The following is a 26,943-nucleotide window of genomic DNA, read 5'->3' as shown; positions in this document are numbered from 1 at the left end:
CACTTGACATCAGTGAACCAGGACAATCAGAAGTTGTGGGTGACAGTTCCACACACACTTTTTACAAAGCCACGCTTGCACATAAAACAGACTTATTTTTAACTTCACATTTCCTCAAAGACTCATTGTGATCTAGAAATGAAATTCTTTTAGCTTTTTTGTAGTTCCCCTCTTACGTTGTGCGGCTTGGCCTTGAGTTCCCATGTGTGTGTGTGTGTGTGTGTGTGTGTGTGTGTGTGTAGTTATGCGGTGCCTTGTGTAGAAGTCGGGACACCTTGTAGAAGTTGTTTCTCTCTTTCACTCTGTGAGTTCTGGGGCTAAAAATTCAGGTGATCTGGCTTGGTGACAGGTGTCTTTATCTAGTGAATTTTCTTGGTGTCCCAACAAGAAGACATTTGAAGAAAGCACAAGATATAGACTGCCGCTCTTTTATCTTAGCATCTCAGTGTTTTATCTTACAGCATCTTCAGATTAATAATTATACTCACTACAACTCTGTACAGTAGGTTGGATTACAGAAAGATTATAAAATCTTATTTTATAGATGAAGATACTATGAGTTTGCCAAATGGAAGCCTATGAATTTCTGTGTAGCCCCTCTGACCTTGATATCATAAAGCATAGCTACTGTTTTTTGAAATCGGATTGCTTGCTGTGAAATTTACTCATTGCGACTTAACGTTGAGGCGGTTGTTCTGAGAGGCTCGTTGGGTGATTTTGTTGTGCAGGAATCTATGTGCTCTACAAAGCTGTATAGAAGGCTCATGCGAAGCACTGTGTGGTAGCTTGTGTTTTACTCATAGCGAACCCTGTAAGAGCTCCAGGTCCTCGTAGTCCAATGGGCTGCAAAAATGGTGTGTTATAAGCCTGTAATGTAGCGGTCTTCTTTTCCGTCGCCTTCTGGATCCCTCTGCTCCCTGTTTCTTCATCTCAGTGGGAATGTTCTGCCGGGAGTAGCACTACCTTTGCATTCAGATGCAGTTCCATGGTGGATCTGGGGCGTTCTCGTCCAAGCCTGTACGATTAGTCGCTGCTGTTAGTTGACATTTTGATGTTTTTCATGGGGGGCTAGTCCTTCCTTCTTTTATTTAGTTTACCATTGGGTTCCACAACATTTTCCATGAACACGTTTGTGGGTTCATTTTTATTTTTTTTTCCTTCACCCTTCTCATTTTTAAGATGACCACTGTACTTCAGAGGGACCAACACACTTGAAGTGCCTCCCTACTGGGCACTTTTGTGTTGTACTTTTTCAAAAATTGTTTGACAGTGGAAGCATTTTAGCAGCTGAAGGGCTGTGCTTTGGGTAACGGCAGGGCATGGGGCCTGGCTTCTAGACTGTTGTCCCTTTGCTGTCTTGCAGAGCCAGTACCCCACAGAACCCAGTTCGCTTGTGTGTAGCTGCCAGTTTATTTTGCTAAAATACCATTCCAGTTATGCTCCCACACCCCCTCCCCCTCCCCACCCCTCCTCCCCCTGTTAGAGGTAAGTTATCCAGTCTGTGGTCCCCTTCCTAGTTCATTCTGTTACTATTTGACAAGATGAAGCCTTTTTTTGGGCTGCAGAGCAGGAGTGTGTCTAGTTTTGCTTTGGTCTGTGTTCTTCCTTTAAAAAAGTTTGTGTCAGCTATGGTGGTGCATGCCTGTAATCCTAGTGAACAGGCTGAGAAGGGAAGATCACTATAGCTTTGAGGGCAGCCTCAGCTACATATATTGTAGTCTAGGCTAGCCTGGATTGTAGAGTAAGGCACTGTCTCAGGGTTGGGGGGGAGAAGATGGGAGAAAGTTTGTTGTCACCGTTATCAGCATCATCATTTTGTTCCTTTAAAGCCTGCTTCGTAGTAAAGTTTCTTCCCCATACTTCTCTCTACCCTGAGATAGTCTTCAGGACTTTGCATTGCAAAATTTTAGGCATCTAAAAACACAGTGAGAACTAATTTAACAAATGTTTATGTATCCACATTCTGCTTAAGAAATAAAATACTCCGAATGCACATGAGACCCCCTGTGTACATCTCTTCTCAACTGCAGCCTTTCCTACCCCCAGGATGGTCACCGTTCTGCAGTGGGCGCCTGACCTTTGCGTCGGTGCTGTTATGAAACACAAGCAGGCAGCTTCAGCACTGCCTTTAGGTTTTCCTTCTTTTGCCGCCACTTCTCTAGGAGTCGGGGAGTCTAGTGTACAGCCAGGTTTTAGGCCACAATTCAGGTTCCTGTACAGTCTTGTGTGACACCTGTCACCCTCAAATTCATGGATTTAGTATTCCTAACAAGGCTGCCATAAAACATGCGATGCATGTAGCTGCCATTCACCCCAGGTACCACAATGCTGTCTGGATGCCCAGCTTTTTAACAGTTTTGTCATATAGGACTTTAGAAACTTGGGGACTCTGGTTGTTGGAAGTATATGTTGTTCTGTGTACTTTTTGCTGAAGCAAGGATGACTGCCATTGTCAGAGGGATGTGATTTACCAGATGGGTCTTGCTCTTCAACCATATTTAAAATCGGCAATTATGTAAAGTTTGACACTAACTAGAGTGTAGTAGAAAAAGTTGATGTGGAGCCATGAAGGCAGTGGGAAGGCACGTGTGTAAGCTGTTGGCGCATCCTTTCACGATGGGCAGCTTCAGGCTGCAGACACTGAAGAAGGTTTATGAGAACAGAGGTAAGAGCTGGTGGTTCCAAGAAAATGATCAGAAGTCGGATGGTTCCACTCATGGCTGAGGTTGGAGACTGTTGTATGGAATCAGAAGGAAAAGGTAAAGAATCAGTAGGAAGTACTCATGGTTGCCTTAACATGTGAGCACTCAGGACTGGACTGGGTGGTGGCAGAGAGCCAGAGTTGATGGTCTTCGGAATGTTGGGAGCTGAATTCTGTGTCCTGTTGGCTAGGTTCACCGAGTGAAGGGCTAGAGTTGTCTTAAAAGCACCACATCGGGCTGTAGGTAAACTGAGTCTCCAGGTGACACTGGGCAGTGAGTCATTTACTCTTTGTTCTTCAGGAGCAAGGCATAGGCTTTACAAGTGTTTGCTGGAAATGTAAAAGAAAAAATATGCATGCGAACCAAATGTTGAAATTAGCCTCACCAAAGTAATCTCTCTCTCTCTCTCTCTCTCTCTCTCTCTCTCTCTCAATGTGTGTGTGTGTGTGTGTGATGTATATGCACATGTGAGAGCAAATTCTTTCCTCCCTCATGTAGATCTTGAGAATTGCATGCACTCAGGCTGCCAGGCTTTGTGGCCTTTTTTGAAGTAACTGATGCTCAGTCAGGAAGGCTTTAATACATGGTATATGTGTTTTAAAGTAAGCTTACCTAAAACTAGCTTTTCCTACGGCTTCTTGATGCATCCTTGGCGTTATCAATCCCTCCCTTCTTCCTCCCTGGCTAAGTTCCTCACCTGTTCTTTTTCCTTTCCCTACTTAGCACCATGTCCCACCGTTCCCTCTGTGCAGCTCATCCCCCTCCCTAGCCCACTGCCCTGGTTTCTATGACGACAGCAGTGGATAAACAAACCTAACTATTTGGAACTAAGACCCAGAGCGCGTATATATGCTGTTTATCTTTGACCATGGCTACGTCACTCAGCGTCATATTTCCAGTTCTACCCACTTGTCTGAGATACTGCGGTCACATTTTTCTTTACTGCTGAACAGAATTCCATTGTGTAAATGTGCTACATTCTCACTGTTTTCTCTCTCTCTCTCTCTCTCTCTCTCTCTCTCTCTCTCTCTCTCTCTCTCTCTCTCACTTTACATGGAGTTACCCCACATGGAGGATAATGTACTCCCGGAAGCTATAGACTATCTAACAAAATCTCCAGTGCTAGGTAAGTTGTTGGTTAGGGAGCTCCAAGAGGTATCGATAGTACCATTGGTCATGCTTCCTTGTCAGAACTTGAAGGCAGTTCCCTGTTGCTGAAAATACCACACGCTTTGGTCACAGAGCTTGGAGAAATCAAGCTGGCATTGACCTAGAAGCCTTCTCCCTGAAGATGCTGTGCAGGCTGTCATGGAAGAGAAGTTTGAGCAGTCCTACGTAGCTGTGCAGCCTGAGAGCCATAACAGTGGTGTGCAGGTCAAGTTATTCCAAACAGTGCAATGGTGATGGGATCTCCAACAATTGTCTAATTGGACTTAGGACCTGCTCCGGAGAGAAGTCAGGCCTGGTACTGTACACCTAAGAACTCACAGCTGGAGAGGCTGGATACCCTAGAGGAGAACCTGTTACTATTTTTCTGAGTTGATATAGTTTCCAACCTCTTTCTAAATCCTGTCCTTATTCTGATGGACAAGTGCCATTGTCACCCCTTACCAAAGAAGCTATCTGCAGTAGGCGGACGGAGGCTATTCCAGACATCCAGAAGTGGTCAGAAGCAGAGGACAGTGACTTTGGAGTGCTCAGCCTCCAGTGGGACATATACAATACAGCGCCTGCACCCCAGGCTCAGGAAGAGGGGATGGAAGAGGCCACACGATCTGGAGGGCTGCTGAGAGTGTGTCTTCTCGACATGATAGCAAGGATATTGCACTGTGAAATTTCAACAGGATGGCTGCCCTGGGTTGGGAAAGAGTACACAGGCTTTTCCCTAGATGAAAAGTTATAGATTGTTAAGAGCCATTTAGGGAGAGTTTTCTTTGGGAACAAACTCTGTGAGGTTGCTGGACCTTAAGCGATCAGCCCTAAACACATACGGACAGTACTAAATAATTGGATTCATTAGGTTGTTTGTTTAATAATGTACATACATATGTGTAGATGTCATATACACACATATAATCAATATTTACAGAGGAAGAGGCCATAAGTTTGAGAGACAGTTGGGTTTGTGAGGGAGAGGTAGAAATTATGTAAGAACTAAATTCTTGAATTAAAATTAAAAACTTTAAATTGAATACCTCTTGTTTGGATTGAAGGGGAAAAGGCGAGTGGATCTGATGACCATACATTACTGACTTACAAAATACATTGTTTTTGTAGTATAAATACAGAGATTCCTCTGCATGTGTGTGTGTGTGTGTGGGTTTGTGTACATGTGTCCGTATCTCAAAATAGAAGTTTTATGGAATGTACCGTGTTTTCCGATTTCTATTTTCTGGTTTGTTTCATTAAGAAATGATGGTCTTACATTAAATTACTTCATGTTTTACCAGGGAGTTATGATTTGCGGTGTATATTCTAGTGATGGCTGGGGACTGACTTCATTGCCATTTTCATCCTTAATAGAGGGGATGGCATTGCTAAAGGAGGTCGGGCGTGCACTAGTGACTCATGGATGCTGTAGAAACAGTCTCTTAAGATCAGAAATGGAAAAGGTGACGGGGACTGAGGACAGAGTAGTTAAAAACTGTGTTTTTGGAATAATTCTGTGTGCTCAGTTAAGGTGTGGGAAGTGGGAAACGAAGGCCTGTGATGTCTGCGTTTACGTAGGAGTTTGTGGCGGAGGAAGGTTGCAGTGAGGCAAAGGCTCATTTGTCTCCTGGTGTGTGAGGGAAACATCCAGCCATAGAAACGACCTCGGTTCTGACTCTGCCAGTCCCACCGGCTGTAACTACGAAGACTTCATTTTCCTTCCCAAAGAAGAGAGAGAAAATCTAGCAGAGAGCGTAACCACGCTCTGTGCTGAATCTTTTATGTTTTGTTTTGGCTTCAAGCTTCCACTTCTTTGTTGTCTCAGTGTATGAGGATTATTCTAATTTCAAGAAGCCCGTAGCTCCAAGGACAAAGATTCTGTATTTAAAATGTTTTCTTATAATAACATCATAGTTTCAAGTTGAAAAATACCAGTAGCAGATGTGGAACCAGACATGTTTGGAGTTACATTTATTATGTGCTATGAATATTAAAGCCCAGATTACTTTGCATTCTTAAAAGTTCATCAAAGATTGCATCTTATAAAAGAACTTCAGGGAAAATGGGCGTTTTCAGAATGACGGGTAGCAGTCGGTGCCGTCAGCACTGCACTGGGGTCTGGATTAGACAATGGATTTATTAGACTTCCTTGTAAATAAAGGTGAATTGATACAATTTTCAGTAATCAGAATGTCGATACACACATGTGTAATTGGGAAATTGTTAAATGTTGGTATTCTAAGGCTGGAAGAATATTATTAGAATATTATTCTATGTCCAGGTCACCCTCGGTTTAGGACTTGTGTGCTGTTTCATTGGACCTAGCACACACTATATTTAGAAAGGAATGCAAGTTGAACTTGTTAAACTTCATTGGCTAATTAAATATTTGAAGAAGGCATAAACTGAAGTTAACAGACAAAATTTCCTGAATTCTCTCTTTCTTGCGACACATAATACGTTGTTTACTTTCTCCGAGTTCTTGTGAAAACTGGTTTTCTTAGTGGCTTTCAGAGTTGGGTTCATTCATATTGCTTGCTTATTTCTAATTAATTAATTAGTTATCGATTGCTTCTCGTAGCAGCTGCTGAGTATATTGGCAAATGAAATAGATGGGGAGCTTGACGCATCTCACATCTCCTCCGAGTGGAGCTTGAGCTTTCGGAGCTGGACATAGCACAGACACGTGGGGGACCCTCCCTGGTAGGGGTTTAACTCCAGCATGCCACTGAGAGGTTCAGCTGGAGGGCCGTGACGGTGGCACAGAGCGTAACTGAGCCCACGGGAAAGCCGTGAGAATACCCGAAGGACAGACTGCAATGAGACCATTCCAGCTGGGAGGAGGATGGGGGCAGGTGCTTGGAGATGATGTCAGAGACGGGAGGGACTGGAGTCAGGCTGCAATGTTGTGGGCTGTCATTAAAGAGTTTAAAGAAGGGTTTTAAGCAACTTATACTTTAAAGAGGCCATTCTGTTTACTCTGGGAAGATCAGGAAGAGTTTATAATAAAACAGAACTTGAGAGCTGCCTCAGCAGTTAACACCCCTACTGCTCTTGCGGAGGACCTGGGTCTGGTTCCTACTACTCACATGAGAGCTCACAACTGTCAGGAACTCCACTTCTGGGGGATCCGACCCCCTCTTCTGGCTTCTCTGGGTACCAGGTATGCACACAATGTGCACACACATGCACACTGTGCACATACATGTGCAGGCAAAACACTCATAAAACATGACTAAATGCAGACACAGAGAAACAGGAGGCTCTTAAAATAATTACCCACAAAGCTGGTGCATTCAGCGGAGAGGTAGAGAGGTGGACAGATAGAAGTTGTATTTTGGATTTAAGAATGAAGTGCTCATGGAGAGCCTACATGTAGTAAACGAAGAAGGCAGATTTATTCGTGGCTCCTCTGTGCTTGAGCAACGTGGCGTCTGGATGGGGGTCGGGGCGACTGAAAGGGGAACAGCTTTGACTATAATCTCTGTCTAGGAATTCCACACTGACAGAAAAGTGATTCCTACTGGCCTCAAGTGTGATGTTAGGTGATTCTTTTGGAAGAGGAAGTGCACAAGGAGGGAGAGACGGGTGTTAGTCTCTTTACTTGTTGCTTCAATCAGATTAAAGCATAGAAGCACATGTAACTTGTTTTAGATATGGTCAGATATTTAAATGTTGCAGAATTGACACACACACACACACACACACACACACACACACACACACACACAGCTTGGGAGCTATTCTAAGACAGACTTGTTTGTAATAACCAGGCAGGAGCATTCTGTGCACAGAGTAACCATTATCTGGGCATTCTCAGTAATAACCTGTAGTTGTGATAGGGGCTGCCACTTTTACCTGTTAGTCTTCCGTCCCTTCCTTTTCCCATGGAAGAACCCAGGTCGTTGGAGCTGTAGGTCCTCGAGAACTGTATTTCCCTGACTGCTTACTCAGGGTTCAGTCCGACCTCCCGTCTTTGCCGTGTAGTTCCAGCTGGATTCAGAGATGGATCAGGTTCAAGTTGGATCCCTTAGGCCTTGTTATAGGTGGGGTTGGCAGGACCTCATGAGTCTCTTAATGTTTAATTGTCCCCCATTTTTTTTGGGGGGGGACCAGCATCTGCTGATGGTTAGTGTTTATTTCTTTTAATTTATTTGGTGTTGTAAAGTGGTGGAAATCTGAGCGGATCATTTTCATTTCATTTGTTACTTGGACTGCATTTATACACCACTTCCTCTCACTTTCTGTTTGTCCCCAGTTGTGTCATTAATGAAAGACCACAGGACAAGGACTCGCTTTTTCTCTGTCACTTGCCAGTGTCTAGTGTAACCAGTTAGTTCTTTCCTTCCTTCACAAGGGACACATTCTTAGTTTTAGGTGCCATGGAGGGGAGAGGGATCTTTTTAGCTACTGCAGTTACTATCCTGACGCCCAGCTTGTTCTGTCTGTTGTCGGTCATTATCATCTTCATTAGGAGAGAAGATAGTGCGGATGGTCTTTGTTTTCTTGTCAGCGGTGAAAACACTTGGAGCGTACTTAGTGATTTAGATTTAACCATTTCTCCAAGAAGCTCTGTGTTTGTTTACTTATTTATTTATCTTGGTGAGAAATGACATATCAATACCCTGGCACTGATTGAAGGTAGGAGAACCGATTCATTCTTTCAGACTCTGGTTCATTCTGACTGTGGTATCAATTGTGAGCTCATTGAACAGGAACGGCTTCGTGTGTTTGAGTGATTGGTCACTGGGGACTGTGTTGTTAGGAGGTGTGTACGTTTTGGGATAGTTATGGCCTTTTTGGAGGAAGTGTGTCATCGGGGGTGGGATGTGGTGTTTCAGAAGCTCAGGCAGGCTCAGCGTGGCTGTCTCTTCCTGCTGCTGCGGCTCCAGATGCAGAACTCTCAGCTCCTGCGCCACATCGGCTTGTGCGCTGCCATGGCGACTGTGATTAAACCGCGTAGTCATGGTGTTTGCAGTAGGGCAGTGGTGAAGGCAGAGCCCTTCTATGACCTGTGTTTCCTAAAGGGATGGATGGACTCAAATGGACATGAGCTTGTGGACTTTGACTTCATGTTTTATTCACTCCGATCAAACTCCCAGTTTCTCATTTTTAGTGCTTTTCAGTAACTACTTCTAAGTGAGAAGGTCTAGAAAAATGAATGACTCCAAACCTATACAGAACTATTGGTCAGGCCAGATGTCAGGCCTTACGCTTTGTATTAGTGCACACAGACAATGTGAAAGACAACTCTTAGAGTACCTGTGTTTTCAACAGCCCATACCGTATGGATGGATTGTAGAGTGAAGAGCTGTTACTGCTGTGAACAAAATCTGTAGTCAGGATTTCCAGGAAATTAAAGAAAAGAACAGAAGGAATGGAATCCCCGTGGAACGCAGAGAAGTAACCGCGTGCTGTTCCATGATGTTGGGTAGCACTGGGGTCAAGCAGAGCCGTGTGCAGACGGCAGACAACAGCAGCTGCCTACGCGTGAGCACCAGGGCCCTGCCGTGCCACTCCAGACTGCTGGAAGATTCAGAAGCTGTCATTTCAGTTAAGATATTGGAGGCTGGGGAGAGTAAGCGACTAGCCACACGTATGAGCTGACTCTGGTTTGAAATGCGAGGACCGTCTTGTGCGGACTGCGCTGTCCTGCCCCTATGGTAGACCCACAGGTAGACGTTGTGTGTCTCATGTAGGAGTACCCACACCCCCAGTGATGGCAGTAAAATGCTTCAGGACAGGGAGTATCTAACTTCACACAAGTGTCTTACAAGAAATTACGAAGAATAATGTCACTTTCCACTTGATGGGAAATAGACATTTCTCAAAAAAAAAAACAAAAACCCAGAGCTCAGGGAGGAAAGGATAGAAAAGAGTCCCATCTTTTCCCTTTGATTTCCTTGCCAGGAAAGTATAATTTTATAGAGCATTTGGGCAAAGAGCCCAATCTGAGAGGAAGTAGAAGGAAATAGAAACAGCACTTTTATGTAATTAAAAAATTCTTGTATCTGTTTTCTTAGATGGTCTAAGCACATTGTAGTGACAACATTTAATGGTTAATATATTTTCTAAAGTTAAGTGCACGCGAGGCTCAGGTTGTACCTATTGTCGGAACAAGCAGATGCTTAAAAGCGTCAGAGGCAGGTAGGGCTCAGTTCCAGTAACCACAGCTCCTCTGCAGAGCACGGCAGTGGCAGACAATCTCTACTTCTCGGCCGTAGTGTATTTGTAAGTGGTGGCTGGGATAGACCTTTCTGGGAGTCACAGGGCAGTTAAGTAAAGTATAAGTTGTAAAGTACATGTCACTGAAGATCATTTCCAAAATGTTTAGAGAACGCGGTTCTGATAGGGTCAGCATCTTCAGGGGTATTCATAACTCTCTGAGGACTTACAAGGACAGCTTTCACTCGGCTACATAGAAATCCAGAGCTAAACATTCACTGAACGTTTATAAATTGTTTAGATTTTGAAAAGCAAAAACGAGTAGAAAATGATGACCCCTGAACTTTAGCAGTTGACATAGAAATGGTGTTTGATGTTGTAGATTGACTTTTATCACTTTGGGTAACCTAGAGCATGTTTATTTTTTATTGTTTAAAAACTGTTTATTTACATCCCCAAATGTTGCCTCTTCTCCCTGTCCCCCATCGCAGGGGGACAATTTCTCCCCGCTTCCCCTCTCCTTCATCTCTGAGAGAGTAACTCCCTCATCTTCCATCACGTACATCAAGTCTCTGCAGGGTTAGGTATATTCTCTCCCATCCAGGCCAGACAAGTCAGCTGCATATGTGCCTGGGGCCTTAGACCAGCCCGTGTGTGCTCTTTGGTTGGTGGCTCAGTCTCTAGGAGCTCCCTGGGGTCCTGATTAGTTGACATGGTTGGTCCTCCATCTCCTTGAGGGTCTTTGATTCTTCTTTCTAACTTCTTCCAGCCTGTGTCCAATGTTGTCTGTGGGTATCTGCATCTGGGTCTGTCGGCTTCTGGGTGGAGCCTCTCAGTGTCTGCAAACACAACATAGCATAATCAGTAGTGTGCACGGGGGCGGGGGTGGGTTTTGAGTTGGACTGGTCCCTTAGGTCTCTGCTTCAAGTTTCCCCCTGCATTTCTTTTAGACAGGGCCAATTTTGGGTCAGAAATATTCATAGGTGGGTTGGTGACCCTCGACTTGGGGTCCCGTCTGGCTACTGGAGGTGGTCTCTTCAGGCTCTATCTCCCAACTGTTGGGCGTTTAGGCTAAGGTCACCTACATTAACCCCTGGGAGCCTCTGTCATCCTAGGTCTCTAGGACTTCCCCCATCTCTCACCTCTCTCCTGTCTCTCCCCATGCCTGCTCCTGCCTCCCTATTCCTGTTGTCCCTGTACCCATTCTTCTGTTGAGAGACTTGCTCCCAGTTCCTGGCTGTCATGAATAAGGCTGCTATGAACATAGTGGAGCAGGTGTCCCTGTGGAGTGGTTGGGTATCTTTTGGGTGTATGCCTAGGAGTGGTATGGCTGAGTCTCGAGGTACAACTATTTTCAATTTTCTGAGAAACCACCGTAGTGGTTTCTAGAGTGACTGTTCAAGTTTGGATCCCATCTACAATGGAGGAGTTTCCTCCTTCTCCACATCCTCCCCATCATGTTCTGTCACTCGAGTTTTGGTCTTATCCATTCTGACTGGTGTGAGGTGGAGAAGTCTCAGGGTTGTTTTGATTTGCATTTCCCTGATGACATTTGAGATTCCTCTGTTGAGAATTCTGCTTGGCTCTGTACTCCATTTTTTTGATTGGATTATTTGGTGTTTTTTTTAAAGTCTAACTTCTTGAATTTTTAATATATTTTGGATATTAGCCTCCTGTCAGTGAAGGTCTTTCCTCAATCTGTAGGTCGATGTTTTGTCCTGTGGGCGGGGGCTTTTGTCTTATAGATGCTTTTTATTAATTCTTGACCTTAGAGCCTGAGCCCTTGGTGTTCTGTTCAGGAAACTGTCTCCTGTGTTAATGAATTTGAGGGTATTTCCCACTTTGTATTCTACTAGAGCCAGTGTGTCTGTTTTTATATTGGGGTCTTCGATCCATTTCCACTTGGGTTTTATGCAGGGTGATAGATTTGATCTATTTGTCTTCTACATGAAGACATCCAGTTAGACCAGCACTATTTGTTGGAGATGCTTTCCCTGTTGTATGGCTTTGGCTTCTTTGTCAAAAATCGAGTGTCCATAGGTGTGTGGGTTTATTTCTGGGTCTTCGATTCAGTTCTCTCTCTGTCTCTGTACCAGTACCATGCAGTGTTTATCACTCTTGCTCTGTAGTACATACACGATACCTCTGGAAGTTCTCTTACTGTTCAATAGCATGTTTTTCTACCCTTTCTTTGTTTTTCCATATGAAGTTGAGGATTGTTCTTTCAAGAGCTGTGAAGAATTGTGCTGGAATGTTGATGGGGATTACATTGAATCCCAGATTGCTTTTGGTAAGGTGGCCATTTTTACCATATTAATCCTACTGGTCCATTAGCAGGGGATATCTTTCCGTCTTCTGAGGTCTTTCTCGGTTTCTTTATTTAGGGACTTGAAACCTTGGCTGGAAAGATGGCTCATTTGCTGTTCTTGCAGAGGACCTGGTTTGGTTTTTAATACCTAAATAGCAGCTCATGACTCCCTATAACTTGGGTCCCAGGGGACCAAACAGAGACTTTGTCCTCAGAGAGCATCAGGCATTCATGTGGTGTGAAACGTTCATACTCATCAAGTAAACAAAAACAAAGACCCAAACAACCGCAAGACCAACTCAGAGCGGAGTTCCTGAAGCTTGTAGAATGCTGCAATGCTTACACGCTGGTAGTGAGGATGTGCTGGTGAAACAGTGAGAGGGTCTCAACCAGACTGACCTAGAGCTAGTGATATTTCTAGGTTTTTATTTGAGTGAATGCACTATTTATTCTTTCTGTGTGTTGGGCAGTGGACTGTATAGTGGCGTGTTTTATTAGAGTTAGGATTACATTTTTGGATCAATGTCAAGAGCTGAGAAAGTTTTTTCAAAACGCTGTTAAGCGGCCATTTAGAGTTATTATCTAGTGAGGATTGGGGCCAAATTTAGCCTGAAAATTTGGGAGTCTTTAATACCAGGGGGTTCCCCAGTAGGGAGCCTGGAAGTAGCTGGGAGGTGGGAGGACGTTCTCTCTGAGGGAGATTAGAAGTTATCAGTTATCCCTACCAGCATCCTGAGGATGTATACGATAACTAGCAGCCAGCCCAGATCACCAGGTCTTCAGGTGATCGAAGGGCTGAGCTCCAGCCACCCGGAGCAGCAGGAGGATGGGTCACCTAGGCTTAGGAGTTCCAGCAGTGAGAGGAGAGAAAGAGCTCACCCAAGGCAGAGGTCCTAAGACAAAAGGTCAGTGAGACACCAGAGGGCAGCTGTGAGCTGCACAGCCCTTCCTTGGGACCAGGGGTCCTTACTCTGACTAGTGTGGGGCCGACCAAGTCACTGCGGTTTGGATGGGTAGGTCTAGTGGCCCAGTAGTTGGATCGTCCATGTGGCAGCAGTGCAGGAAATGTAAACTTGCGTGCTTGTGAATCTGAGTCATGGCACCAAGATGGGTTTTTATAAAGAGTGAGGTACAGCATATGGAGGGGCCCCTCCACCGGCCCACACTGAGGCATCCCTCCCCGAAAGCAATACTAGCCGTACCGTGGGTCTAGTATAGAATAGAGTTTATTTGGGGGGATGGGAGGAGAGGCAGAGGACTGAGAAGGACAGAGGGAGAGATAAAAAGAGAAGAGGCTGGCTGGGAACTTGTCGAGGCAGGGAAGGGGAGAGAAAGAGAAAGGGGTCAGAGAGAGACAGGGGCAGGGAGTCAGAGACTCTGAGCACCTGAACCAGTTTGATTGGGAGCACATCCTTGGTCCATTGCCATGGTCCTTAAAAGTAAAAAAGGCAAGCATATTTAAGGAGTTTAGTCCTGGAAGGAATCCTTCCCGTGGGGAGTTACCTGTGTTGTATTAAGGAAAGCAGAGCCGGGAATCTTGTCTGGAGTGGGTGCTGGGTTCCGAATCCACTCGACCCTACCGAGTTTTCTGGCATGGTCCCCTCCCCTACATTCACGCTTGACCCCTTCAGTTCCTAGTGATGTCCAGTTTCATCCCTGTTCATACACGTGGCAGATTTCATGCTTTTCAGTGGCTGAATGGCGATGGCTTTGGTGTGACATGACCGTTCTTTATGTGCTCATCAGTTAACGGCCTCCCCATCACTCCTGTGTATCCACGGCTGTGCATAGTGCTGTTCGGGGTGACAGCTCTGTGGTTGTTTCCCCGTGTATGTGCTCAGTGGCATGCTTGGTGTGCTGCTGGATCATACGTGTTCAGACCACGTGTCTCTACTTCGTGTTCTTTATAACAGACTCAGGGAGTAGCGTGGCAGTGGCTCCTGGTTTGGGTGCTTCGTAGGACACTTTTGTTTGTTTTGTGTTTTGAGACAGGGTTTCTCTGTGTGTCCCCGGCTGTCCTGGAACTCCGTCTGTAGACCAGGCTGGCCTCAAACTCTGAGGTCTGCCGGCCTCTGCTTTCCAAGTGCTGCCATTAAAGGCCTGAGCCACTACAGCCTGCCTTACTTTTTGGTTTTAAAATTAGGATCATTTTACCTGCTATCTTTTAGAAATTAAAATAAAAGTAAATCCTAACTGTATCCAATCGAACAAAAGACTGAAAGATCTGTTTCCTGAAAAACCTGACTCCAAAAAACATGAGCGTATTCTAAATGTAACCTTACTGTATTTGTGTAAGTATACCAGAATACTCGGTCCTCCGGAAGTCCAGTTCAGTGGCTATGATAGTGTTTCAAAGTAGAAATAAACTAGTTGGATTGATGATAGCCTCCTTTGTGAATATTTATACATGGTGATCCTGAAGAAATGTGTCTCCTTAAATGCCTGACTTAATAACATTTATTGTCGGCATTGTATTTAATAGTTTCCTAACACTGAGACATTCTACGTTTGAGAGACTTTGGTTTCTCTTTTGCAGTTATTACCAAAGTAATTGAGGAAATCACATGAGCTTTAGTTTTGAAGTCACTTCCTAAGAACAAACACTTCTCATTGCAGGAGTGCAGAGCCAGGAAGTACCTAGGAATTATAGTCTAAAGGCCTTAATTTTAAATTTCATTTTATTGATTGTGTGTGTACGTGTATACGTGTGTGTGTGTGTATGGTGTGTGTATGTATATGTGTGTGTGTGCATGTGTGTGTATGTGTGTGTATCTGTGTGTGTGTTTGTGTGTATGTGTGTGTATGTGTGTGTATCTGTGTGTGTGTGTGCATGTGTGTGTATGTGTGTGTATCTGTGTGTGTGTGTATGTGTGTGTGCATGTGTGTGTATGTGTGTGTGTGTGTGTGTGCATGTGCTCATGCTTGTACAAATACAAATGGAGTTCATAGAACAAACTGCAGCACTTGGTTCTTTTGGCTTGTGGGTTCTGGGAGTCTGCACTGAAGTCATCAGACCTGGCTGCAGGTATCGTTCCCTCCTGAGCCACTTGCCAAGTCTGCCTAACACAGTGATCTTTCTTTTTACTTTACATTTTATTTGTGTATGTATATTTCTCTGTATCCGTATGCAAATGTGTGTGTAAGTCTGCAGGGGTTGTAGTACATTGGGTCCTCTGGAGCAGTATTTTAGGCAGGTATGAGCAGTTTCATATGGTGCTGGGGACCAAATTTTGGTTCTCAGGGCAGCAAACATCTTTAACTACGAAACTATCTCTCTAACCCCTAGTTTTCATTACTGTGTTGTACTTGGTTTTATTGTTGGCGTTTTATTTTGCTTTTGCACTAGAGTAGGGCCCTTCCAGTTGGTAAGGCTTGTTTCTCAGTTCTTTCTGTTTCTCACAGACTCCGTAGGTATCTGTTGAATGGAACAGATCCATGGGTCAGTTTCTCAGTGCTGGTTTTACAGTTGAAGTCATATTAAAAATTCCATCTAGAACTGTCGTTCTTTTGTGTAGGAAGACTGCAGTTGTACAGTTTAGTCACAGGAACTAATGAATGTACACTGTGTTTACTGTTGGCTCTGGTCACTTATTTCAATCTGTAGAAGAGCCCCTCCCCCTTCCAGTATATGGGATGATTTGTTTGAAGTGTGGAAACTAAACTTTATTTTAACATGAAGTACAGTTTCGGATGTTTCCTCAGTGAGTGAAGCGATGCGTTTACCAGGCACGGTGGTGCACACGGATGGTCCTAGCAGTGGAGCATAGGCAAGGGCAGGGCTTCAGGTTCACGGCTTCCCTGGTATACACCAGCTTATACAGTGAGATCCTGTTTCAAATACTAAACCTAGTCAAGACAAAACATTTTAAAAGTATGAAACAAAAACAGAGAAGGTGGAATCTTCCCCGTTTGCATAACCTGGATACTAAAACATTGGCATGTCACAGATACTTGAATTTCTGCCCTACGTCAGGTGTAGTTTTTGATGTGGGGACATAGCAGTGGACAAAGCGGTCTGAAGTACCTTGTGTAGGCTTTGCTCTTTTGGAGTTTGAATGTGAAGTGTCTCACAGGAGCTCCCGTGCTTGGACATTTGGTTCCCAGATGGTGGTGCTGGTAGAGACTTCAGGAGATGGGCTTGCGGGAAGAGCGGCTTCCTAGGAGTGGGACTGGGGGTTTTATAGCCCACCTCACTTCCTGCTCACTGTTTTCTGACTGCCATGGGGGTAGGTGATCACCCTGATTTTGTTCTTGAGGCCCCCCCCCACACACACACACAATGAGTCAATCTGTTTAAACTGTAAGCCAGAATAAAGTTTACAAAGATGGCTGTTTGTCACACCAGTAAGAGTAACTGGTCTAGTCCGTCACACCAGTATGACGTCATGGCCACTCAGCTGCTCTGACATCCTAAGAAAACTGAAAATAGCTTAGTTTTGTACATGTTATGTTGTAACGTTTGTGCTTTCCTCTTCGAAGTATATTGTGAATTTGTTTCATGTAAGTGCTTTGTTTTACTTTTTTTAGGTTACTGTTTTCTGTAGCATGATTTTAGTAGATACTGCATAATTAACAAATATTCTATATTGAAATATTCCATTTACTTCTAGATTTGTTGCAAATACATTACTGTATTGTATCTCATTTCATTCTTACTATTTACTGCAAGTATTTCTATCACGGTGTCTTAGGGTTTACTGCTGTGAACAGACACCATGACCAAGGCAAGTCTTATAAATAACATTTAATTGGAGCTGGCTTACAGGTTCAGAGATTCAGTCCATTATCATCAAGGCAGGAACAAGGTAGCCTCTAGTCAGGCATGGTGCAGGAGGAGCTGAGAGTTCTGCATCTTTATCCGTAGGAAGCAAGGAACAGACTGGGCATCTAGGTAGCTAGGAGGAGGGTCTCCAAGCCCACCCCCACAGTGACACACTTCCTCCAACAAGGCCTCACCTTCTAATAGTGCCACTCCCTGGGCCAAGCACATGCAAACTGTTACACATGGAAAACTTCTGAAACGGGGTTTTAAGTGCAGAGAATACTGTTTCAGTCATGAGTTCCTGGCCAGTCCTGTGTAAAATGTATACATACATTACATGTCGTTAGTTTTGAAATGGGCTCAGGGATCAGACATAACAGTGTGTAGTTAGAGTATTGGATAGGTTCTCACCACCATCATGTGGTGTATTTTTGAGTGTAAACTAATCTTGATGTTAGAAAACATGAGGAATATGGAGAAAATGTTCTGTTTTATGTAGAGTTTCCTATCATCTTCCATAGAAGACTTGGAGATTTTGTATTGAGCTCTAGTAGAAAATAATAACAGAAATTTACACATTGAATAGAAGTAACAAAATTGAGACTATACAGAGTTATGGTCTGATGGAATGTTGCAATGGCATTTAAAGGTTGAATTATTGGAATTTGGAGGTCATTGGAAGAGAGTAGACAGTTTCAATGTGTAAGTCTGGGAGGAGACTGCTGTCATGTTTTGACTCAGCATATAGAGGTATTTAGTGTAGAGGATGTGTTTCTCCCTATTGAAGACATAGTCTAATGTCAGGTCTCTTTCTTTGTGCTACTCTACCATAAAGCACTACAGACTTCATTATTTACGAAGGACAGCATTAGTCGTTTTCACAGTTACAAAGGTGGGCTGTCACAGGTTGAGATTCTACTGTGCAGTAGGGGCTATTGTTTGTTTCCAAAATGGTCCTGTTTCTACATCCTGTGGGGAGGGGCGACACTGTCTCCACAGGGCAGAGGGCAGAGAGCTCTGTGAAACCTTTTATGGGGTCTTAGTCTCACTCACGCAGGAGGTGGCTCTCGTGCCTTAGATGCCACCTGCTATAGGTGTCCCCTCCTCTATAGGTGTCACCTCCTCTACTCCTCCCTTCCCCCTGTTCCTTATCCCCACACTAGGATTGAATCTAGGGCCTTGTGTGCTAGGCAAGTGCTTTGCTCCTGAGCGATGTCCTTGGTCCTCTCAACTTCTGCTTTTGGAAAGGATCTCACTAATTTGCCTGGGCTCCTCTTGAACTCGTTTCTCAGTTCAGATTTTAACCCGTTGTTCCTCTATTTCAGCCTCCCAAATAGGTTTATAAGCCTGTGTCACTGGGAATAGCAGGCAGGTCCAGTGTTTTAGTAAGCTACGCTGTCTGTTCCTTTTAACATCTTTCTTTACTGGCTGGGAACCCATACTCAGATGTAGCAATGAAGAAACAGATTGTACTAGCCTCTTAATTCTTTTAATTAAGATAATAAAGATAATTCAAGGGTATGTTTGTCTTAAGCATATAAGGCCTACTTCTGAAGTTCTATTATAGAAATGCATTGTGGGTAACTTGTTCCCCATAGAATTCTCTAGTATGTGGAAGAGTTTCCACTTTAAAGTCAAGAGTATATTTTTTGAATCTTTGATAGAAACATACAGCATTTCCACTAAAATCAGGGACAAAACAAGGTTGTACACTCTCTCCCTACATATTAAATATAAAACTTGAAGTCCTAGCCAGAGCAATGAGACAACTAAAGGAGATCAAGGGCATACAAATTGGAAAGGAGGAAGTCAAAGTATCGATTTGATGATGATATGATAGTATACATAAGTGACCCCAAAAATTTTACCAGAGAACTCCTCCAGCTAATAAACATCTTCAGCAAAGTGGCTGGATACAAAATTAACAGACACAAATCAGTAGTCCTCCTTTATACAAATGATAAAAGGCCAAGAAAGAACTTAGGGAAACAACAACCTTCACGATAGCCATGAATAATGTAAAATATCTTGTAACTCTAACCAAGCAGGTAAGATCTGTATGAAAAATTTTAAACTTAAGTTGAGATTATGAGGAGTTATCCCACTAGTGTCATAGACAGATAAACTCTGCTAATATTGTGTCTGTCATATTGGGGAAGTAGAAAAGTACTTTGTATGTGTATGTGGTGTATGTGGTGGTGGTGGTGGTGGTGTGTGTGTGTGTGTCTATGTGTGGTGTGGTGTGTGTGTGGTATGTGGTATGGTATGTGTAGTGTGCTGTGTGTGTATGTGTGTGTGTATGGTGTGTGTGTGTGGTGTGTATGTGTGTGGTGTGTGTGTAGTGTAGTGTGGTGTGTGTGTGGTGTATGTGTGTATATGTGGTGTGGTGTGTGTATGTGTTGTGTATGTGTGTGTGTGTAGTGTGGTATGTATGTATGGTGTAGTGTGTGTGTGGTGTGTTTGTAGTGTAGTGTGGTGTGTGTGTAGTGTTGTGTAGTGTGGTGTGTGTATGTGTGTGTGTGTGTGTGTGTGTGTGTGTGTGTGTGTGGTGTGTAGGGGTGATGCTGAGATGGAACATAGGACCTCAAGCATGTAAGGTACACACTGGCTGAGCTGTGTTTCCAGTCTAAGATTGACTTCTCAATCTGAGAAGTCTCGTTTTAGCTATAGAAGTTTGAAAGTAGACAATTCAAAATTATTTTGAATTAGGCCATAAATGAAAAGATCAGTTTTCATTTAAAACACCCAAAGAGAGAATAATAACAAATTGGTAGAAAACATGAATTGTTTACCAATATAAGTCATGTGTTTTTACTTGACAAATGCTCCAGAGATACTGTCTTTGCTTAAGTTAAAGTAGCAACACTTCAATTTTATATGTGGAGAAAATGGGATCTGTGAAAGAGAAAATGTTTACTGTCTTCATCTGAGCGACCTATGACTTCTTCGTTTAAGGTGGGCCAGATTATGGGCCTGTTTGAAAGAAGCTTTTCAACTCCCAGGGAATTACAATGGGGGACGGATTACTTTTTGGCTTAATATGAAAGAGATGCTGCCTTCCTCACGACATGTACATGGTTCATTCTGAAACACTTTGAGTCTGTGCACCATTGTCAGTGTCTTTAAAGTTTAAGGAGTACTTTTTCTGGTTTGTACCATCTTTCAGTGTCGCTTTTCCTCTCTGTACCAGCTTCTCTGTCTCTGCCCAGTCCGAATCCTCTACCCTCATTGCTTTTCAGGGCCTCTGCCTGGTCAATTCTGGTCTGGACAGTTCTATAGTTTGTTCCCTTGTCTCCCTCCAGGCTTCTGAGTCATGTATTCACAGATGTCGGGCTAAGAACTACTAGGGTGGTATAAATGTCATAGTCACCTTCTAGAACCACAGCAGGTTCATCTCGTTCAAAAGCAAATTAAAGACTGAGTCCTTCCCCACTGCGTCTCCTACAGGTGTCATCGGTTGTGGAGAGCTACACGTCAGCACCCTTGTCACAGTTGTTAAGTTCCCTCTGATGGCATCCTGTCTAGGCTGTTAGTTACTCTTCTGGGGTTGGTGCAGTGAGAGTCACAGAAGCCGCCGTGGGCCCGCAGCCATCAGTACCACTTCCAAAGTAGCTTCCCTGCCCTGGACAGTCTGCGGAGCGCAGGCCACGACTCCCGCGTGGTCTCTGGCATCGGTGTCTACAGGAAGTCCCATTCACTCCCACACTCGGCTGCGCCAGTGTCTGGTGACATCAGAGAGTACCCTGACGTAGAGTCAGCTGTGTGGGTGTCAGCACAGGTGCTCTCTGGGGTTTTGTGACGTTAGCTGCGGTGCTCTATCGGCAGTCCGTGGTTTCAGTTAATGAGCCTCTACCTCTTTCTTCATCTATTTTGGTTTATCTCCTTTTGGAAATCTCTTAGTTCATCTTTTATAGTTTTTGGTTTCTTTTATTTTCTTAACCTTTATTATTTCGTTCCTTTACTGATTTTTATTTGTTTCTGATTGTTCTAGTTAATGGAAGAACAGCGTGAGGCTGTTTCTTTGAGATTTCTCCTTTTAACCTCGGTGCTGTGATCTTGAGTTCTGCCATGTTTCCCATGGTTTAGTCTGATGTGTGTCATTTCCTTCTGTTAGGAAACCTTCTTAGGTGTCCCTGATATGGCTGATCTTGGTAAGCAGCTGGCTCTGGGACCCAGTGACTCTGCAGGTAGAATTAAAGATATTCAACATGGCCACCAGGGTTAGATATGGCTTTGGGATCTGAACTGTGGCCCTCAGGCTGGTGCTGTAAGCACTTAACCTCTGAGCTGCATCACAGATCACAGCCCCCTGGTTTCTATTTCCTTTTTGGCACCCTGAGACTGGGTCTTACTGTGTAAAGCAAACTACAATCCTCCTGTCTTAGCTTGCCTGGTGCTGGGTTGTGGCAAGTTTGTTTTAGGCTGGAGAGGGTTTTTCTGCCCAACTGATAATTTCTCATTTTATCTTCACCTTTGCTGTTTGAAGGACTGTTTTTGTTTGTTTGTTTGATTTTTGTGTTTTTTAACTTGGTTTGTAACTTTAGGTTGATTTTTGTTTCCTTGGCATTTTCAGGGCACTCTTGTGCTTGGTATCTGACGAGGTGGTCACACCTGTCTTACCTTTGTGCTTTTAAAACCATGGAAATTAGAATATAGAACAAAGACTCCTGGACTTATTTATATGTTGACACCTATGAACAAGTATGATATATACCTTCTTTGTATACATGCATGTGTAAATAAACTCCTGTCTCATCGTATGAGAGTCTCAGGTGTCCTCAGATGGAGTTCACTTCTGGAACAGTGTGGAGCCACTGTCTGCAGTACTTTCTGCTGTCCAACTTCTCAGTGTGTCCACTTCGGGCCACCAGAGACTGTGTAGTGAGCCCTCGGGCTCCCTCGGGCTCCCTGGTTTCGGTCGTTCTCAGTTTCAGGCCCTCTGGGTAGCTGTGTCCCAAACAGTGGGACCTCCTCAGGATGGGACCTGGCTGATGAACTGAGTTCTGTGTGAGCAGCTGTTCAGGGGTCACATCCATTTGTCACTGCCGAGGACAGCCAGGCTTTTATCTGGACAGTTTCTACTTTCCTTGCCTGCTGGGGACCTGGGGCTGGGGTTGGCGGGCTGGAGGGAAGACACGGAGAGACAAAGGAAGCTCAGACAGGAGGAGACTGAAATGCTGGGCACTGGTAGGAAAGAACCCAGCACTAAACATACGGTGTTTGTACACAGAAGAGGGCCAGTGAGGACATGGCCTCGTCTCTCCGTGTTCTTTGTAGCTGTGTCCTCAGCGGTTAGTGCTCCTGGTGTCCTTGAGCCTGTATTTGTCGTTCCCATTTTCTCCTTCAGGCACTTACTTTGAAGGCACTTTTCTGTTTTATCTTTGTTTTGATTAGTTTTTAAAAATTCACTTTTCATTCTTTGGCAGTTTCATGCATGTATAAAATAAGTTTTTTTTTTTTTTTTTTAAACCAAGTCTTCCTTCTGTTGTGTGTGTCTTTCCATTTGTTGCATTAAAGAGGGACGGGAGATTGTTTACTGGAGCATGGACAACAAATCAAAGTGGCTGCCTCACTGAGGAGTGTGATCCCCTTCCCGGCTCCCCATCCCTGCCGATGGCCTGATTGAGCAAGGTGACCATAGCTACCGTGAGTCGTGACTTCATTGGAACTCAGCCTTGTCCAGCCCAGAAGCACTGCCTTACAGCACTTCAGCCTCTGCCTCTTGCGGCCTTCCACTCTCTTTGGGAGATTATCTGAACCACCTGCGTGCGTGCGTACGTGTGTGTGTGTGTGTGTGTGTGTGTGTGTGTGTGTGTGTGTGTGTGTGTGTGCATGCATATTCATTGTTCCATTTGGGGTAGACCACTCCAGTCCCATATTTGCTGAACTTTGATGCCGTCTCTTTATTAGCCACTGTCTTCTGCAAAGAGAAGTTCTCTGAAGCCTCACAGCTGCACCGTGGGCTTAGAACCATTTCGCAGGCAGTTTGATACCGTGTTCATTTAGCACGGCAACAGTAGCCGGCAGAGTTCTGTATTTTTGCTTTCTGTAAGTAAAGTGGTAAGAGGTCTGTTGACTATTTCTCTTCGTGGACACAGATATTTGAAGAACAAAAAGCACAGCATAACGATTTTAGTGATCTTAAGTTAGTCATATTGGAATCAATGGTAGCATATTTATTTTTACTGTAATAAGTCCATTCTTGTAAAGACAGCGTGCTGGGTAATGCTGTCCTGGTCTATAATGAATTCTGCACGACACTGGTCTCAGGATTATAATGGAGTTGAAAATGTTCTACTGTTATTTAGTGATAGTATGACCGCTGTGATCCTCGAGTAGAGCACACAGTGTTTCTGCTGGTTTTGGCATGGACACGCATGTGCTCTAATTGTGTGCAAGCATAGCACATGCTCTTGCGGATGGCATGTAGTTCTTGGCCATGATAAATTACTATGCACATGTGTTAACTGTAGTATAGTTCTAATAATTATTCCTAAGTATATTATTACTTATGAAAATGTTTACTGCAAAAATGTAAGTCATGTATATCTTCTCCCATATTCTCTGGTAAGCCCGCTCCCCTCTGTTGTGTTTGTTATGGATATAGTAGAAATTGGTGTATACTGTCCATGTTATAGGCCATGTCTACTATCTTGAATTTTTGAAGTACATTCCATGGTGTTATTATTGTGTTAAAATTACCTAAAGTATTTCTTGGGATGTATCCCCTTTATTAAGTGGGATATATGTTATTAACAGTATATAACCGACTGTATGTTGCTGGGTGAAAGCAGAGTGTGAAGTAGCGCATGTGTACCGTGCTGTCATGTCTGTTAGAGTGAAGGAAAGGAATGACCGTCTCACAGAACCTGATGTTGAAGAGGTTTGTATTGGAGTCTGTTGCTAGGCACACAGCGACATCCCTGGGAAGGGACCATTTGCTATACACCTTTTATAGTACTTGCTTTTGGAACATCTGACTATATTGCGTATTACATTGTTCTTGTAAAAGCTTTTAAGGAAGAATTTTTCTGTCTTACTTTTCTCAGTAAGCTGAAAAAGCTGAGTGAAGACAGTTTGACTAAGCAGCCTGAAGAAGTGTTTGATGTTTTGGAGAAGCTTGGAGAAGGGTGAGTAAGAACTGTGAAAATACCTTCTAGATGAAGGCAGTGTTGTCTAGGCCCTTGCTGGAGTGTGTCTACCGGCGTGAATATTACTAACCCATGAAATCTGACACTTAGTGTCCAGGTGAAAAGACCAGATTATGATAAGTATGCGTGGTAACATGTCAGAGTCTGCTGTAGTGTTACTGGTCATCTTGTGCATTCTCACTGATAAACTTGACAATTTTGCCTTTATAAGGCTGTGCGCATGTTTGGCACCCTCAGACCCATTTTATTTGAGAACAGACCAGTAGAAACTTTGAATTGAGTATCTTGAAGAAATGAGTACATATATGCAGAAGAACTGTTAACAGCTTCAAGTGATAGAGGAATGTATAGCCTTTAGTCATGGAGAAAGTCAGATAATGAGTATAAAGCAATTAAATTTGCAAGAACATATAATATGTAACACTCCAAGGGTACAGATACAGATAGAAAAGGAAGTCCTCTCAGATCATCTGGACCACAGCACAGTAACTCACTCTGATGGGATCGTTATGTGCAGAGAATCTGTAAAAATGGTCTGTGTTTTTATTAGTCTTATAGACGTGAACAGATAATACAAAACTTAGAAAGGGATTAAATGTTATTAGCAAATGTTCATGTAAAGTAGGTGTTTGTATTTAGTTATACGTACTCTCTCACACACAAACAGGCATACTTTGCAGTCTTTTAAGTGTATGGTCAAAGACAGAAACTCGACAAATTATAAGATAGATTTTTCACATGCCTCCTTTTCTGATACAGTTAGCTAAGCTAGACATAACTATAAAATGACAAAACATATTGCACTAATTATAAATTGGGAAACATAATTCAAGGTAATTTGAAGGCTTAATGCTTGTAAAACTGTCCAAGAACCTGGTGTACTGTTAGAACCAAGTGGTTTTAAATCTTGGTTTGGAGAACATACTAAATTACAGGTGCCTTCCTTCTTCGTTGCTTCTGTTCTGTAAAACACGTGAATATTTGGTTGATACACATTCAAGAGCTAGAGTACAGATTAAGTCTCTGTCCCCTTTATGTGACTGCCCATATGACTATGTGGTGTTTCTCATGAAGAGATGAACTTGAAGAAGCACCGAGAGACTTTGGTTGAAGATTGCCTACTTTTCTTCATTTGGTGTTAAATGGTGCACAATAGTTAGACTGTGTACACCTGCAATCCTGGCCATTCACTACCGTCCTTGTCTGTATCGGATGTTTAAGGCTGTACGTGAGCCTGTCTCAAAGGAATCAAAGGAAGGAAAATAGAAAGGTTCATAGTAGAAGGTACCCTGGGCTTCTGCTTGTTCAGTCTTTCCTCCTAGCCTGAGACTTGCACTGTTGTTAACTTACTTCTCATGCTTGTGATTTCCTTTTCTATCTCTTTAAGCTGCATTTGAGTTGACAAACCGTAAGTTAGCCTCTGTGCCTCCTTCCTGTCTCCTCCCCCTCCCGCTCCTTTCTTCCCATAAGAAATAACAACTCACTGTGCTTTTACGTGATGACTTTTAAGTTTATAATTCAAGCAGTAATACTCCTTCATGAACTCACTTTCCTTTACCTTTGCTTTTGATTATTATAATGATGATTTAAGCTAGAAAATATACTATGCAAAATGTACATAAAAGTCCCAGTAGTCTTACATACAATGCTTGATGCAAGAAAAGTAAGAAGTAACATTTGGCTTTCTTTTTTAAGGTCTTATGGGAGTGTTTTTAAAGCAATACATAAGGAGTCTGGTCAAGTTGTTGCAATTAAGCAAGTGCCTGTTGAGTCAGATCTTCAGGAAATAATCAAAGAAATTTCCATAATGCAGCAGTGTGACAGGTATGAAAATATCTTATTTCCTCATGATCATTTGATGCCGGCCATTACTCACACAGTAAAATAGATTTCTTGTTACCTATTTGTTTTTTCCTGACTTGTTACTGGGAGCAAAACCAGAGCTAAAGAGCCTGAGGATAATGTGTAGACATGTCCTTTGGACTCTGAGCTGTGCAGAGACATGACACAAAAGGACGGCACGGCAAGAAAGACAACCAGGACACAGTTATGGCCGACTGTTCAGTTTTGGTATCTAGTGGCTCATTTTGTATTATGTGTTACATGGTTTGGTTTGGCTTTGTTTTGTTTTCCATGCACGGTTTCCTGTGTAGCCTCAGGCTGACCTTGAACTTCCTCTGAAGCTTAGTCTGGCTTCAATTTTTGGATCTTACTACTTCAGCCTCTGATCTGAGTGATAGTCATGTTCTCTCGATATGGCATACAATTATTTCTGTAGATCTGATTCATCAACAAGCACTTATAAAACATTTTCTGTTGAGCAAGTAATATACATCAGGATCCAGAAACACTAAGAAATCTAAGATTTTGTTTTTCTTCTTGAGGAGCTGAGGACTACTCGGGATGAAAAAACGTGGACAAACAGCCCTGACTTAGAGTACTGGGTACTGCCTGTTGGGTACTTGGAGTGATACTGAGAACAAGAGGGTGGGGTATGTTTCTCCAGGGATGATAGACAGTCTGGAAATTGAGGAAGAGTTTGGAGAAATGGAAGGACAAAAGAATGAAAAGTTTTATCTAGAGAGGTGACGAGCCGCACTTGCTGACAGAGATTGACAGGGAGTCGGGTTGAGTAGGTAAGTGTGGCTGATGTTAAAGGTTCTGTATGCAGTGTCGATAGCCTGGTCTTTGTTCTGTGAGGGATGC

At 43.4% G+C, this 26,943-nt stretch overlaps 1 protein-coding gene across 3 annotated transcripts in view; it reads left to right on the top strand.

Moving 5' to 3' along the window:
- The window catches only part of STK3 (serine/threonine kinase 3), a 194,667-nt gene that overhangs the window by 1,412 nt on the left and 166,312 nt on the right, over positions 1-26,943 (top strand). The window contains exons 2-3 of one of the 3 annotated variants that reach the window (XM_080909334.1): positions 24,140-24,216; positions 25,933-26,061. In XM_080909334.1, the coding sequence (XP_080765460.1) occupies positions 26,045-26,061 (17 nt within the window). In that variant the 5' untranslated portion in view covers positions 24,140-24,216; positions 25,933-26,044. Of the gene's footprint in view, positions 1-24,135; positions 24,217-25,932; positions 26,062-26,943 lie in introns of all 3 variants that reach the window. The other 2 variants (XM_080909332.1, XM_080909333.1) reach the window with 2 other exon arrangements.

This window comes from Micromys minutus (genome assembly GCF_963924665.1).
Source record: "Micromys minutus genome assembly, chromosome: 33".
In the NCBI taxonomy this organism is placed as follows: domain Eukaryota; kingdom Metazoa; phylum Chordata; class Mammalia; order Rodentia; family Muridae; genus Micromys; species Micromys minutus.
This window is presented reverse-complemented; position numbering and strand designations above follow the sequence as displayed.